At 36.8% G+C, this 16524-nt stretch overlaps 1 protein-coding gene across 2 annotated transcripts in view; it reads left to right on the forward strand.

Annotated features, from left to right (window-relative positions):
- The window catches only part of EDIL3 (EGF like repeats and discoidin domains 3), a 219171-nt gene extending 214218 nt beyond the window's left edge, over window positions 1-4953 (forward strand). For both annotated transcript variants that reach the window (XM_026035921.1, XM_026035928.1), the window contains one exon: window positions 943-4953. In XM_026035921.1, the coding sequence (XP_025891706.1) occupies window positions 943-1092 (150 nt within the window). In that variant the 3' untranslated portion in view covers window positions 1093-4953. The remainder of the gene's footprint in view (window positions 1-942) is intronic.
- Window positions 4954-16524: the final 11571 nt, after the last annotated feature.

Raw genomic sequence — 16524 nt, forward strand, 5'->3', positions numbered from 1 at the left:
TTTGAGAATCACAAACTCTACAATAAGATACAGTGTTGCATGCAAACTGTGTTCATAACTAATAAAATCTCGTACTTTATTAGTGCTCTTCTGTGTTGAAGAAATCTCCCATGATTAACATGACATAATACAAATGTCAAGTAAAAAGACATTTAATTTCTTAAATGTTAATGATTTTGATATAACTTTCGCAATGAGGCCATGGATGCTCACAAAACTGCTGATCAATCTCAGCACTTTGAATTAAACGCTACATCTGCAGTGGGGCTGAGCACATTTGGCTAATCACCAGCTCTGAGGTCCCTGGCAAAGTATGAAATCCATGGGCTGCAATTAAGCATTCAGGTGCCCTTTGCAACATCAGTTTTGTACCCAGGTTATGAGCAGAAATGTGCAAGGGTGATCAGGGAACTGCCCAGAGACACCACGACTGTGTTCAGCACTGCAAATAACATTTCCATAGTCAAGTATATCTTTCCAGCACTGCAGAACTGARCATCACAACCATATCCCACACTTGGAAAATGTTTCAATCTCTAGTTTGTAGTGAAGATCACAGTCACACAGTAGTTCCTGCTTAGCAAGGTGACATTATTTCACTAGGGCATTTTTCTGTTTTAGGTATCCAGTCTTACAGTAGAATATATTTTCCTATCTCTTTGAAAAATATTGTATTTATAGTTTCATGAAAGAAGAATGCAGTTCTGCTTCTGGGTTATGTCTGATCCAGTACTCATCAGATGTACCSCAACCAGGAAGAATTGTTTGCTATGAAAACTATGTACAGAGGAGGAGTCTTTGTGGAATCTGGCAGGGGTCTGGTTTTATATGGGGAGAGAGGAGAAGAAATACTTTCTTTGAGTTTCCTGTACTCGTTGTGTCATTGCTCAGCATTTACAAATGGCAATATAGATAGTAATCTTTCTCTTCCCTACCTTTCAGGTCTTCCAGGGAAATTTTGACAATGACACACACCGAAAGAATGTCATCGACCCTCCAATCTATGCTCGGCACATAAGGATCCTACCATGGTCATGGTATGGCAGGATCACCTTACGGTCAGAGCTGTTGGGCTGCACAGAGGAGGACTGACACAGATTCTTGTTAGGCATCACAACTCTCTATATCCCCAAAAGTCTCTCCATAGAAGAAACTGTGCAAAACCTATAGGAAGCTGAAAGGGTTTTTCATGAACAAGTGCTAACTTTATGGTAGGCCGCTAACTGTCTTTCACAACGAGGTCTAAGCCTGCCCTTTAAATGATCCAATCTGATTTTGTCTTTTAACTCTGTTACAATGTTGTCCCCTTTGCTGTGGAATTATATTTCTAGTTTCCTTTTAAGTTGTTCACACTGGTTGAAATGTGTTAGGGAAAAACAGCAGCATCCTTTTTACAAGGAAAGAGAAATAGCATGACAAAGCTAATTTACAGCTTTAGAAACACTGGGCTGACAAGTTCTCCATAAATCATACTGTCATCTTACTTGCAAAAAGTGATACTGCAGCTTTTAGCAATAAGTTTTCTCTGGGATGACTGCATTATAAAAATTGTTTCCCTTGTGCCTATCAGACACTGTCAGAATGACATATATTTAGAAAGATACTCCGTGGTACTATAAAAATACCATACCTGTGATATTGCAAGCTACCTTTCATTACATTTGTCTAAACTACAGAGTCCATGCAACTGAGGGTTTCTTAAGTAACCTCATTTTTCTCCCCTATTTTGCATGCTGTGGACATAATCTCCATCTTTTCCATTTAGTATCACTCTTATTTTCCTTTTAAAGAGGTAGTCTGTCTGCAGATGGAACAAAATCTGCTATCAGTGTATTATGAAGTTAATACATTTGTCAAAGTTTTTAAATTCTGCTTGAGATTTACTTTTTTTTTTTCCCCCGGGGAGGCTGAGATTAGACTCCAGGGTACTTGTGGTATCTCGTCCTAAGTACTCATGTGGAGACAGGCRCTTGATGTAGCATGAATCTTGAGCCCATTTTGTGCATTGCCCACGAGTGTGCACACAACCCTAGATGGAGCTGCCTGCCTGGTTACTTCAGTCAGAAGCCTCCTTCATTCCTGTGAGGAGGAAACTGTGGGATGAAGCACTTAGGTGCTAAAAGATATCTGTAAGGAGCATCAACCTTACTCCCACGAGGCACCTCGTTAGGCTCTTTTCGTGACGCCTGTCACAGAGATCCTCCCAAACAGGAGTGCGACAGAGGCTGTAGGAATTAGTAAAAGCTAGGCTCTTGGAATGCACTCCTGGCCACGTCTTTTTGGAGCCACATAGAGGCTGATTGTTGTCATGTCTTRGCTACAGAAACATTTTGTGTGTACTACATTGTTTTAACAACATGTTTTAGGGTATCAAAAGTAGATTTAAGAGAAAAAAATGCAGACCAGTTTGGAGAACATGAATATGCCAGGGCTATAGTAAGTACAGAGCATTCAACAGGCGGCCCAGGCCCCACACAACAGTGAGTGGGAGCAATAGGCAGCAGATCCCTCGCTGCAGCAGCTGCCGGGCTCCCCAGCAGCGTGGCAGGTAACTCACTCACAAGCTTCTTCATCAAGGCAGCTTCTGGGACTGTGCAGATTAGCAGGTCTCAGCTGGCGTACAGGAGTCAAGAGAGTGCATTTTAGGCACAGTTCTGGGGTTTATTTGTCATGCAGTCTTGGGCAAGTCACTTCTCTGTGTCTTGATKTCACTGTGACAGGGAGATAGTGATACCTGACTCGTAAAGCACCTGAAGTTCCTGGAAGTGCTGTGTGAAGGCCAGATTTTGCTATCGTAGCACCTGAATCTTAAAAATTACTGGAGCCAAAGGTTTAGGGACTGATTTATCTGAGTAAATGGCATGAAATATTCTTATTGTCATTATTTTAATTTCATAACATGCTGATGTAGATATAGAGGGCTGCATAGTTTAGCAAACGTTGCTGAATTTATTTGTTGTCACCACTATGTTCTCACTGAAACCAAAGTTCTGAAGTATGAACCTGAGCCCTGCTTCCCAGATAAACAGCTAGCTGGCCCACRGTATGCAAAGGGCAAAGTTTACTTTGGAAAAAAAAAAGTTTGGATTTCAAAACCTGCATTTAATCTCACATTCTCCACCACAGACAAAACATAGTCCATGTTACTGTGAAAGATTCCAGAGTAACAGCCAGGAATTTTCCAAACAAGAATATGAGATTGATTTGCAGAGGTTTTCTGATAGTGTCACTTAAATTGCTGTATTTTAAAACAAAAAGCATTCTGATTCTATAAAATGACTTAGTCCTTAAACTCTATTTATACAAGTACTTATTTTATAAGGCTTAGACATTTAAAGGCGTAAGACTTTTAAGGAAGAGTCTTATAATGGTAGAAGGTAAAAGTATGTGTGAGAAAAGTTGAGGTCCTGTGCAACACTGCTCAGTTTGTTTTTCTTTATTTTTTACTTTGTACTGCATAACAAAAGCCACTAGACTGTTACTGTCTTGTCTGTAAACTGTGTTAACAGCATTCCTTAATGATGTATATATGAAGTGGTCTTCAAGCGTAGTGAGCAATTTTAAAGAGAAAGTCAATCATGATGGTATTTTTGAAGAGCAAAAAAATTCTAAATAATGGAGGACAGGTGTATTCTTAAATTGCTTTCTGCCTGTATGTCACACTTCAGACTCTCCTCCCTCCAAAAAAAAAAAAAAAACCAAATCTGAAATATTAACCTTTTTTGGGAGGGCACATAATTAGAGAGTCCAAGACCATTTTCCTGTTTTGGGATCACAATTGGCCATGCATTTGAATAATGACACATAAACAATCTACTTGACTACGCCAAAAATGTAAGGCCATCCCTAGTTCAGCAGTTTGTTTTAAAGGTGTTGTCTGATATTTGTTATGTATTCTTCAGTGATATATTTTCATGTTTATTCATCCTTTGCAACTCCAGAATGATTTTGATTAATGCTTTGGTTTAGTAAGATAGCTGTTCATCTGCGTATTAATTAGTGTTGTCTTGCTACCTAATGCAGTCATTCTGTTTTGTAATACAATTTATAGTTGAATATTTTCTTTTTTTTTTAGTTTTGTTCTTAGTTGTGTTTCATTTGTCAGCATCCTTGAGAATCTGAAAATAAGGTTCTGGACATTGTGATAGCAATGTAATGACTGCTAAAAGAATCATATATATGTTACCGTTATTTTTTCAACTGATATACTGGGGCTTTTTTAATGATATAATACAGTTAACAAAAAGCTTTCTTTAGATGGCATTGTGCAGCGGTACTGAATTCTGTTCCTAATATCTGAAATAACTCTCGATTTCGATGGGATTATTTCAGATTTAATAAAACAGATGAGATGCACATGTTGCCCATGGTTAAGATTATTTCCTTTAATTTTATTTTTTCATTGCCTGAAAATCTTTGGGACAAATTCTAAATTTACACTACTGTATTCTCCTGATGAATGCAACTGGCATTCCTAACATAGAAAGAGTATTGGAGTTCTACCTTTAATAGCGGATGGAAAAACAGTCTGAAATAATCCTCAAATTATGTGTTAATTGTTGCAGTGACATTGAACAAGAGTGAAAATGTTCTCCTAATTAAAATCCACCTTGAGCCAGTTAAGTATTTGTAGGCAGACTTCACCTTTCTCGAGCTCTATTATATACTGCTTCTATAGCTTAAAAAATAAAGGCACAAGGCTTAGTTTTATCTGCCTTCTACTAAGGGCTTACTCYATTAACTGGTTCTGATTTTGAGGTTGACTTTCTCTTTTGGAATGGCTGCATACAAATTAGTGTGAGTTTTGAAGACTAAGGATACTAAATGGGTGTATCTTTGCTATACAACAAATATGAACTCTAATATTCAGTGCTGGCTTCTGATGTGTCAGTAAGTACAGAAATATCTCAGACACAATGACCTTTGCAACCTTTCAAGCTGTGTAATATTCCAATGGTTTTGTATATACTTAAATCATGTAGAATGATGTAAAACCAGTATGACCTTGTCTAGTCTTCAAACTTAACAATAAAACTTTTGAAAAATGAACTTGTTTTTGAAGAATTTATAATGCAGTACGTTGAAGAAGATACACCTTGTCTCAGTCTGACTAGCGATGTGATGTGGCATTTTCTTGGATTCACTCACTAGGATTTTGTGGAAGGTAAGTTTGTTTCTGGTAAAATCAACTGTGATTTATGGTCCCTTCAATATGCTCCTTTTATTGTTTCAGATAAAAAAAAAAAAAAGGAAGAAAAGAAAAAAAGTTGAATGACTAAAATATTTTTGGTCTTACTTCTCTTTGAATGAGAACCAGAAATATAAACTGGCAATCTAATTGCTTTTAAATAAAATTTCTGATTTGTATCAATCCCTATCCTCTGTTCTGCCCTCCTGCATAGGGAAAATAATTTCAGGAAAGATAAATACTGTTCATAGTGCAGATCCACTAGGAGACTTGAAGCAAAGATGCCAAGCAGGATCTGCGCTTTCTCACAGCCTCATAGCAGGTGGCTGCCTTTGAACTTAAAGTTGGAGCTAGTGCTTCTTATACATTTAGATAACTTCTATACAACCTGATTTCCTGAGCTTCTTGCAAACCTGCCCTTATTACCTACCTCTAAAAGGAGTTCTGTGATAGCCCTTAGGAAGGGATCAAGAAATGTTTGAATGGAGATGCTATTGAAACACAGGAAAGTTTTCTTAGTTTAACTATATGATTTTAATTTCAGACGAAGTCAAGGTAAAATTAGGGAAAAGCTATTCACTGTAAACTCTGAATGCTAAGATGTTTCATTTTAATGCTGACATTTTGTGTATTTATTTGAGGTAGAGCTTTAGTGATTTACTCCTCACTGTTACAGCATAACTTGGTAGGTATAGATACTTTGTTTCTGCTGCATTTCAAAATATGAACTTTCACCAAAAGTCATCTTTTAGAGTAAAAAAAACATTCAAGAGGGTGCACTGTTGACATTTACCTCATCTGCCAAGTGTGTAGTCTGAATACTAACAGCGTATTATCTTTCAACAGAAAAGTAACAATATTTACTTTGTGATCATTTCAGATTATGTGTTATTATGAGCCTTAAAAATAAGAGGAATATAATTATGCACATAAAAGGAAGCTATCTTTTGATGAAGGATGGCTGAATATTAGCATTTCAATCATACATTTCTGATAATACATAATATCTTGACTTTTTCTGGCTTTTAGTTATAAATTGCAACTGTTTTATGAAACAGAGACATCTCAAAAATGAGATGTGATTTTCCTCTCATTCTTCATTGTGTAGTTCCCCAGGAACTTAAATGAAGCTAGTGATAGAAAATAATGAGTAATTATCTTAAGAATAGCAACTATTTATCAATGTCCATCCTCCCATACCTATTGTTAATGAGCTTGAGATTAACATGCATATCAGCACTCTAAATCACTATGAAATAGTCTCTAATCCTTGTATGTTAAATGCAAAAGGATACTTATTTTATACTTTAGATCCAAATAAAAGGTTCTGGTTGGTTAGTCTTATAAATCATGGCAAAATTGAAGATAATTGTACAGTTGCAGTATTTTATTTTTAAAATCTTTATTGAGAATATACAGTAGGATTCATAAAATTGTGTTTATTAAAGATAACACCTATTTTTTGCATCACTTTTTGTTTTACAGTTTTACAACTACATTGATTGCAAAATATCTTTTGATGGTATATAACATTATCAGCATTTGGGGTATGGAAAAGTATCAGCTGTAAATAGACATTTAAATGCATCCAAACATAGAAAATGAAAACATTTCTTGGCTTCACAGCTAAGCTTTCTAAGACAGTAGAAAAATACATGTCGGTGTTGTGGTGTATGTTATTAAAAATACCAAATATGTCAATGTAGATACAGTGTGTATCAATAGAGAAATATAGTCATATACGAAGAGTATATGAGCAGCCTGGGTAACCTACTGAAATACAGACTGAGCATAGACAATGAAGACAATTGTCACAGCACAGTCTATTCATCATGATAGTGTTTCTGATGCTGCTTTCTTGATATTTTAAAAGCTAATCCATGGTAGTTATCTAAGCCAGCACATCAGACAGTAGGTCAGTGCACACATTTCTGAAGGCCACAAGACCAGATGAAGTAAATCRGTCCTCAAAAGGTGGTATAAAAGGTCACTAAACATTTGCATCAGACTGGAAAATGAAAAGTCTACTGAAATGAACAATGTCCTGAAATATATTGATGTTCTGGAACTTGGCAGGAGGTCAGTAGGGGCTGTAGAGAAACTTATTATTTTCCCTTGACGACGATAAATACAGTTAAGTACTCAGACTGGCATAAAATGTCTAGGCTCTCCATTGAGACCATGTAATGTAGATCTCTTAAAAATCTCTTAAAAAAAGATGTTCAGCATATTCTTACAAAAGCACCAAATTATATGCTTATAATACTACAAATAATGCTTTAAAAATGTAACATAATTCTCATTAGGGTTCTATAATTAGGCCCTGAATTTTATTGGAAATATCTTCTCTAAATCTGCTTTCCTCACTTTTTACATCTGTCTTATTTTTTCCGTGAGTGCTGTTGCCTTTACACATTTTAACTTGAGAAAGTTCCTTATCTACATGTRACTCATGCTAATATACCACATTTATAGCTTCATTTGAGGAGGCATTGATACTTTTGAGTAAGTAATTGAGCCTTGCATTGCTTATTTTGAAAATGGTATATAGAGGTGCATTTTCTGCAGGATGCTGTTATGCAGTTTGCCTTGACTAGGTATGAGAAAAGAGCAAACAGGAAGTAGAGGGGTAATTCTAGTTTCCATGCCAAAGCAATCCTTGAAGCCCTCTTAAATATTTATAGAATTATCCAGTGCACTTCAACAGGCTCATTACTGAGCATAAGACTTCATTTCCCTTCTATTCAACCTTTCAGTGTGGATAAGAACAATGATGTTTGAGTGTATTGCGCTTTCACTCACCATTTTCTTCAGTTGCTTTCAAAACAGACTGGAGTTCTATGATTTAACATATAGAAAACATGCTTCATTCTGATGTCCTGTTTCTGTTCTCAGAATTAGTGGGTATTGTATAGCTATGAAAGTAATCTGCTTTTCTATACAAAGCCAATTATTTTTCAACTTTTTATATTTTTWTCTTGTAAATGAGAAACAGGTATTGACTATAGTGAGACTTCTGCATCCAGTTTTATATAATTTTATCTGAGCCATAAACATCCTGAAACTGAAGTGTGGTGTGCTGGTTTTTGCATTAGTCTTAATTTAGCATGGAGTAGCCATCAYCTCAAGGATATGCCAGCAAAAAGCTACCCAAACTCATCTAAGCTAGCATATACTTAAGATACATATATGCCCAAAGAGTATCTTTTCTCTTCTGAAGTATTTTGAGTGTCCTGTCTCTGCACCACTGATACATAAACTAGACAAGCAATTTTAGGTCTGTGTTCTCGGGTGCTGTAAGTTGAGGTAGAAACATGCTCTAATCTAGGAACTGAATACTCAAGTTGTGTTTCAGAAATCCTCCCATTGAGATCATTCCTGTGTGATTTACAAAACCTTCTGAGTGCAGAAGAGAGTAAAAACTGTATCAAGGAGAGAGGAAAATCATACMCTGATGAGACTAAACTATAATGAAGAAAAAATATGAGAGCAGATAAAGACCATTGGGATTTCAGGTTAGGGGAGCTATGCGAGGCAGATGAACAAGGTTATGCACACGTAACAGAGTTATGAACACTAGGCAAAGAGCAGTGATGTTCATCAACCATATTAAGTTTGTTGTGTGYTGTCCTCAGTGTTTCTTAAAAATTCATTGTTTTTGTAGGCTGACACTTCTCTTCCTTTCTTAAGAGGATGAACAACCTTCATCTCAAAAAGTGCAGTCACTGAATTTTTTCAAAAGCTGCATGGCAAAACCACAAGAAGCAGATCAACAACATGAATGGTCTTCTAGTTTACTTTTGAAGAGCAGGAATTTGTTGTAGCATAGTGTCCACCCCTACGATCTTGGCAAAGTCCACTCCTGCAGCAAGCTTGTGGGTTGAGCACTTACGTCAGTGAGTGACCACACATCAAATAGTGCCACTTTAGACATTGGCACGATGCAGCTCAGCAACTGCTTAGCAGAGCAAGGAATGCCCTGCTTTGTTTTTCCCTCAGTCAGTAGCTGCAGTGGCACAAAACTGAAATAACACCTTCATCACCCCTCTCATGCTATTCTTCTGTCAGAGATGACAGCTCTTGTAACAGGATTCAGTAGGAACACCTGCACCTTTTTACTCACCTGCTGCAGTTCACAGGTAAATGTCTTGCTTGGCATGAAGATGTCTTTCATGTCATGTAAGCTAGTGTGACTGTGACAGAGCCACTGAGGAATGGGRATGCTGCCAATGGGAGATCTGTCCCATTCTCCCGTTGCAAGGAGAGTGTCTCTGTGAGCATCTGAAGGGGGCTAATCTCTTCCTGGAAAGCTATAGCTGAACAAGAATACCACTAACATCTGAGATTTTTTTCTGTTGGTTGTTTTTTTCTGTCGGGTCGTTTTTTTCTGGAATATACAAGCTATGGACTGGATTTATACCCCGTTTCTAGCTAAGTTGGTTTACAACAGCTAGGGAACTAGATCCATATATACTTAATATTATTTTATATTTTTTTGCTAATTTTTTCTTAACATCTTAGAACAAGCATTTCAAGGATATATGGTGCTTCGTGTTCTACATTCTATATGATAAATATGTCAAAAGTTCTTTAGTCATTATATAACTTTGGGGAAAAAKTCAGGAGCTTTAAATATATAAGCAAATATGAGATTAAACTGATATGAAAATATACTGATAAGATAGTTTCACCTTTATTTATACCAAGAATCTTATTTACTATGACTTATAGAAAACGTTAAATATTGCAGTGATAAATTAGATTTATCCACCTAATCTAGCTGTTCATCTCTATATACGATGATACTTCTTAGACTGAAAAAAAAGTGGGGATTCACATGGGGTAGAGGAGTGTTGTCTGTGGATGTGTATTTCTGGTTTGTTTGACTCTGCTGGACTTAGAGGGTAGCACAAAAAATGAGGTTGTCTTCACACAGAAATGTACAACTTTGCTTGAAAGTGCAAAGTGTTTCTTTGTTTGAAAGCTGCTTTATCCCATTCCTGAATAATTTCTAAGTATTTTACTAAAACCTCCATCACTAACTGGTGACCATAAGCAATAAGAAGGTTTTCTTCTTCACAAATAAAACAATACACCATTTCAGACAGGTGCCAGAACTTTTGGCTTCCAGGGGAATTAGCTCCCAATATTTATATGACATATATATATAGCACGTCACTCACCACTCTCATTGGCTGGTCTACCTTTCCATTTCTTTCCACTTTCTATGCTGTAATAGAAAGTGTTATTTCACTGTGGGAAGGAGATCATGTATTAACAAACGTCTTTTCACTAAGAATACTTTTAATGGTCACATTCCTCAGATATTTCTAGGAGTCTCAAACCAGCTTTGTAAACCAGAGCAGCCCAGAAGCTAGGTGTGATGTGGTGAAGGAAAATCTGCCCAGTCCCAATGCAACTGCTGAGCTGACTGAATGGCATGCACCATTTACACCTGTAAACACAAAGTGGCTARCAGGAATGGCTTGGTATACATGTCCCAGTAAATTCCTCCATGGTATAAAATAGCTCACTTTAACTAAAATAATTTAGATATTTTTAAACATTTAGCAATTTTTCCCTAACCTCTAACTAGAAGCATTTCTTTGGTTTGCAAAAAAATGCATTTGTGGTTAGGGTTTTATTTTTTCCCCAGTTGGTTACATTCTATTCAGATTCATATCTTCAGTATAGATAGAGACTCCTCAACAAACTAGTTTACAAAGTTAGATAATTAATTAAATGCGTACTCTTGTGTACAATGTAATTTAAAATATTGTCCACTATGAAGCATGAACACTGGTCTACAATCTTCATTGTATCAGAGTAAGCTGTCTCCAGTCATTATTTTATCTGAAAATACTACAAATAAAATATACCTTTAATACTAAAAGCCCATGTTTAGCAGGCATATGAGTGAGCACCTTGATCTCTAAGAATCTCTTCATATAAGTGAGCATATTTAAAGTTGAGASAGTGTGAAATATGTCTTCTATTGTCCTGTGAAAAATCCACATCGGTACACAGTTTGTTCGTTAACTTCAGAGAACAATGTGTTTTTTTTTTCTCTTTTGATCCTTCTATATAAATTGATTATCCTTTTGGCTGTATTCTGATGTCACAATGAATCAGTTGAATCATTGAAACTTTTGGAGCACAGATCATCTCATGAAAAAAAAAATATGTCAGTCTTTTGATTTGCRATTTGTGATTGAGACAAATTTCAGAATTAAGCTAGAACACTCTCATTAGAGTTTATTCACTGTCTCGATAGCCAGATTAGTTCTTTCTGGCTAATGTAATATGATCTTAAACCAGCGAATGTATATTCTGGGCAGTACTAGGGGAAGACACTGAAGAATATACCCTCCTTTTTCATCCTAAGTACTTACAAATCAGGCTTCAAGTTCACAGGAGAAATGTCAACAGGACCTTGAGTCCTGACAGATCTTACACATCTCCTTGTGTTTGCACCTCAACACTGAGAAATTCTTTGGCTGTATAGCAGTAACTGAACTCTAACATCAGTAACACCCCTGGCTCTTTTTTTTTAGCTCAGGTAAGCCATGTCTATAGAGTCTTGTTAGAAGGTGGCATCAGCTCCCGCTTTGTCTCTGAGTCCCTGACTCTTCCCAAGACATTCCTTTGTTGGCTTGTATGTCTCTAGTACGTGCTAGGGCAGAGATCAGGAATAGRGGTGGAGGATGGAGTGGGGAAGGATTAGGCATGAGCATGTACGCAGCAAACAACAAGGCTCTGCAAGACAGGAGGTGAGCCCCTCTCTCTGCCAGAGAGTGTACCTCCCATTCAGAAGCAGTGCTCCAAGTCTCTGTATTAGCAAATCATATAAAAATATATTTACCCAAATTTTCAGAAGTAAATATTCATTATAAAGGGAAAAGGGAAAAAGCAATGCCTCCTCTGAACATAACCCCCACACACATCTGTGTCTCCTCACATCTTCCCCCCCTTCACATCTTCCAGTCTCCTGCACAAACTCAGGACAATGCAGCAGAATTTCTAAAGCTCCTGAAGAATGACTTGGGAAGAAATGGCGTTGAAAAGGAAGCCTCACTGGTTATGCATACAAAACCTCACTGATGCCACCACAAAAGGTATCTTCTAAGTATGGTCAAACTCTAACTTATTAAATTGCTATTAGTTAAGTAAGATGAGTTTTAAAATCATCTCTATTTGAAGACTAAATTACATGGCACAATTTTGGCTAATAACAAATTTCAATTTTGTCTTAAAATATGTCTTAACTATTTCACAAGGTTTTCGTCTTCCTCTGTTTTCATCTTGAGGATATGTGATTGCACTCATTGCAATTATTTAATTCAGGTACAGGGAAGAATATACTTATGAATMGTAATGCTCAACCTATATTAGATTGAAGTTTACGTGAGGGAAAAAAAAAAACAAGCCAACATGGTATCTGAAAATGTAAGCCAAACTCTAAGAAATATTTGTGCAAGCAGGAGGAGAACAGGGCAGTAAAAGATATCTTTCCTCTGTGTTCTGCTCAGGACAATGTTCACAGCAGTAAGTGAAATAAAGCACTGCACAAGTGCATGCCTGTGCGCTTGACTTGAATCACAGGCAGGTCCACTGTGGATTTGATGGCACTGCTATATAGACTTTTAGTATGCAGAAGCTGCCACAAGATTGGCATCTTTGCTTAGGACTTTTCCATAACCTTTTTACATTTCCATTTCATTAAAGTCTCTTGACTGATTATGCAAGATCTCAGCCTACCATGTGATCACCTTACCTGAGGGCACAATTGTAAACGAGACAAGAAATCTCAGCTGTACTGTTGCTTATAAAGGCATCCATTCTTTGTCCAGTTGACAAAGAACATTTGAAGCTGACAAGAAGCACAAAACCCAAAGAGTTAATTTTTAGTACAATGAAAATTCAATACTGTGTTCCATGTTATTCACTTTATTTACATAGGAAAACATTGTTTTGTCTTGTTTTGTGTTGTTAATGCTCAGAAGCCACTAAATAAAGAAGGGGAAAACACAAGTGCCTTAGAAGGCACTGAATAAAASAGGAAAACAAAAGAGACAACGAAAAGCACCTAATTTGTTTTCAAACCAAAGGGGATTTGCCACAAGCTGGATTCAGAAGAACTAATCATTGAGCAAGAAGTGTGGTAGGTTTCCTGCAGCTCTGAAGGTGCTAAGCCCTGCCTAGTCCTTGTCCTGAGCCCAGAATCTGCTGACTCTGATCTAGCAGGGAGGGTGCAACTCACTTAGAAGCCCCATCTATCCCACCTGACTCCCAAAAGCTGCTGCATTAAGAATTGGAACATAACAAGTCAGAGTGTCAAGGTCACCTGTGGAAGTAGCAGCCCTCCTCATGAGCCCCAAAGAAAAGGCAGCAGGGACTTGAAGCAAAATAAGTCTCCTGGTGTCAGGGAAACCACAAGCAGAATCCACCCCATTAGATCAAGGAGGACAGAATCCCCTCATGTCAGTGCTGGCATATGAATTATGCCTCCAGTGCACTGTAATATATACTTTTTACTCATACACATATACTCATATATCTGGGAGTGAACAGTGCAATTTATCATTTCAAAATTGTTTGATTCTGCACCACAGCTGAATGCATATTTTGCACATTTGTGGGTATCTCTTATGCTTCACAACCAAACTTTCAAAGAAACTGTTCAGATTTTCTTTGAACTTGTGTATTATTTAGTTCAAAAGCTTTGCTTAGAAAGACCTAGGAGTCCCTAAAAGACAGAAAGTGGAGTGTGGTGGGGAGTTGTATTTATTTATTTATTTATTTATCTATTCCCATCAAGCCTTTCAGTGACTTTAGCTCCATTTTTATCCAGTGATTCAGTGTTTTGCTTTGCTTTGCTTTGTTTTGCTTTGTTTTGCTTTGCTTTGTTTTATTCAGCAGGTAAAACATATTACCAGGGCTACTCAGCCCTGTTCAGAGTCAAGCATTATAATGTCAATACAGGAAAGCTCTGCAACTTTAAGCCTCTTGAAATTTCATTAACTTCTGTAGGACTTGCATGGTCTCCTGTATTCAGCATGTACTTAAGTGCTTTGCTGTATTATGGTCTCTAAAAAATATGAGTTGATAACTTCTTAATCTAATGAGAGGGAAGTGAAATTACTAGGTATCATGATAACTAGATTTTTTTCTTTTGCCTACAATTTGGGCATCATCAAAGCATATTAATAAAAAATTAAGAGTTGATCCTGTTTCTTTTGAAGTCAGTTGCAGAACCTTTTATATACATCCTGTGAATTTTTCCTATACAAATGTTTCCTATACAAATATTATGCAGAAATCTAATACTATTTATTCATAAGATCATTCTTAGTATTTTGTGGAATTCCATATTAATCTGGGATAAGGCTTTCTTAATTCCTTTTATTGAAACTGTTATTTTTCCTCCATCCTATAGAAGCATGATTTTGTGAGAAAGAGCATAAATGTGATAAATGGGGAGAGAGGTTATGCCTCATCGTCACAGCAATGAATGCTTCACCTTGGCCTTTGATATCTCAAGATCTCTTTGGTATCAACCAGAGTTGTGTTTTTTATTTATAAAACGCATGAAACATATCTCATAAAATTATGGCAATTATTTGAAAAATGTAGGTCTGAACTGTCTCAAAAATTGAGATCTTCTCATTCCTAACTTTTATTAGTGAGAAATTAAGGCATAGGAGGATTTTTTTTTTTTTTTTTTTTTTTTTTAGTTCAGGGGGAATATTTTCCTTTTTAATCATAACTCTTTATTGCCTGCATTTTCAGAGGACCGCTAATCTGGATAGTTCATTCAGAAGTAATGGAGCTTTCTCTGGGGAAAGTACTGGAAATCCCAGGATGGGGATACAAAATTGAAGAACTTTTCTTGCAAGATGCCTCCAAGGAGCCATTATTTTGTGGGATTTTGTGGGACTGATGCTCTTGTCCTTTAAAATGATCATCTCTGTCTGCATTTATTTCAGCTTGTCTACCATAGTAATGAAGGTAAGAGCCCTATTTGATCTATAAGACCAAGACTAGGTAGGCTGCCAGTATCTTGGATCTATATTCCCATCTGTTTGGTAACTGTGATTCATAGTGACATCTCAGCTAGAAACATGGACTAAATTTGTGCCCACTTTGTTGTCCTTTCTTCAGTGTTGAATGTTTTTTGGAGGTATCGTGACCTGTAGTATTTCTGATTGAGTTTTGAATAACAATAATGAGTTAAAAAAGTATTGTTTCAGAAAGGTAGCATAGAGACCACAGTATCTTGTTTTCTTTGACATTCATGGAAGTTTCCAATCTTGAAATGTTAGGCCTATTCTCCTTAATGTCCCCTGAGGCAAAACAAATGGAAGCAACTATGGCTAATGCTTAAGGCCTCTTAATTCTAGGAATGGGCATGAAGCTAACAAAAATAGTTAATACAGATTTAGTGGTTTCCTGTGTCCTTGACTTCTCAGATTTGACAAATAGGACATCACCAATTTCATATATTCAAGTTATGTTTCAATGTGACTTGTTTCAGCCATGCTTTAACTAAATACTATCCCATTGCATTTAACTGACACTGCCTAAACAATAATGAAGTGTAGGTATTACTCTTTTTACAATTTCTTGTTTTAGAATCACAAAAAGCAAAACCTGGTGCATCCTCCTCAGAAGAGAAGCTTAATGCAGAACCTGGCAACATGCATTAATCTTCATTATTCCAAACTTATGCTCTTTTTTTGCATGAAATATTGAAGCATAGCCAGCTAAAAACATTTCCCTCCAAAGCTCAGGAAATATCTTTTGCTTAACATTTCCATACACACTCACACTTGCACAGGCTTTAAGGGAGATGAGGTCAGAACCTCATCAGTTATAAAATGAACAATTTGGAAAAGCTGTGGGACTCTCAGGCAAATAGGGATTTATTAAGCAAAGAAAACTGCAGTATGGTTAGTAGGAAATGTTTTCAGCACTGAGAAAAATTGAACTGTGATTTCATGTGTGAGCATGACCACTCTCAGGTATGGAGATCATCCCATAAAACCAAAAGTTAATTATTTCAGTAACCATTCAAATCTGTTGGTTTGTTTTGGAAGAAAAAAAAATGTAATTCATGAGRAGCTCAGCTCCAAAACACAAGCAGTTCAAGTAGTCAGCTCCTGAGCATCAGAGTGGGGAGACCTACAGCAGCTGGAGCCTTTTGATAAGAAGAACAGCACAAGATTAGCTGCGTGGCCATAGCATGTCCTCCTTTTCTGCCTGCTGTAGGCTCATTCGGTGATTAATTTCTATTGCAGGTCTAATAATGGATATAAGGTAGCTAAGCTGTTTTACTT

Source organism: Nothoprocta perdicaria, unplaced genomic scaffold, assembly GCF_003342845.1.
Source record: "Nothoprocta perdicaria isolate Ctin4 unplaced genomic scaffold, notPer1 scaffold_1, whole genome shotgun sequence".
NCBI classification, from domain to species: Eukaryota; Metazoa; Chordata; class Aves; order Tinamiformes; family Tinamidae; genus Nothoprocta; species Nothoprocta perdicaria.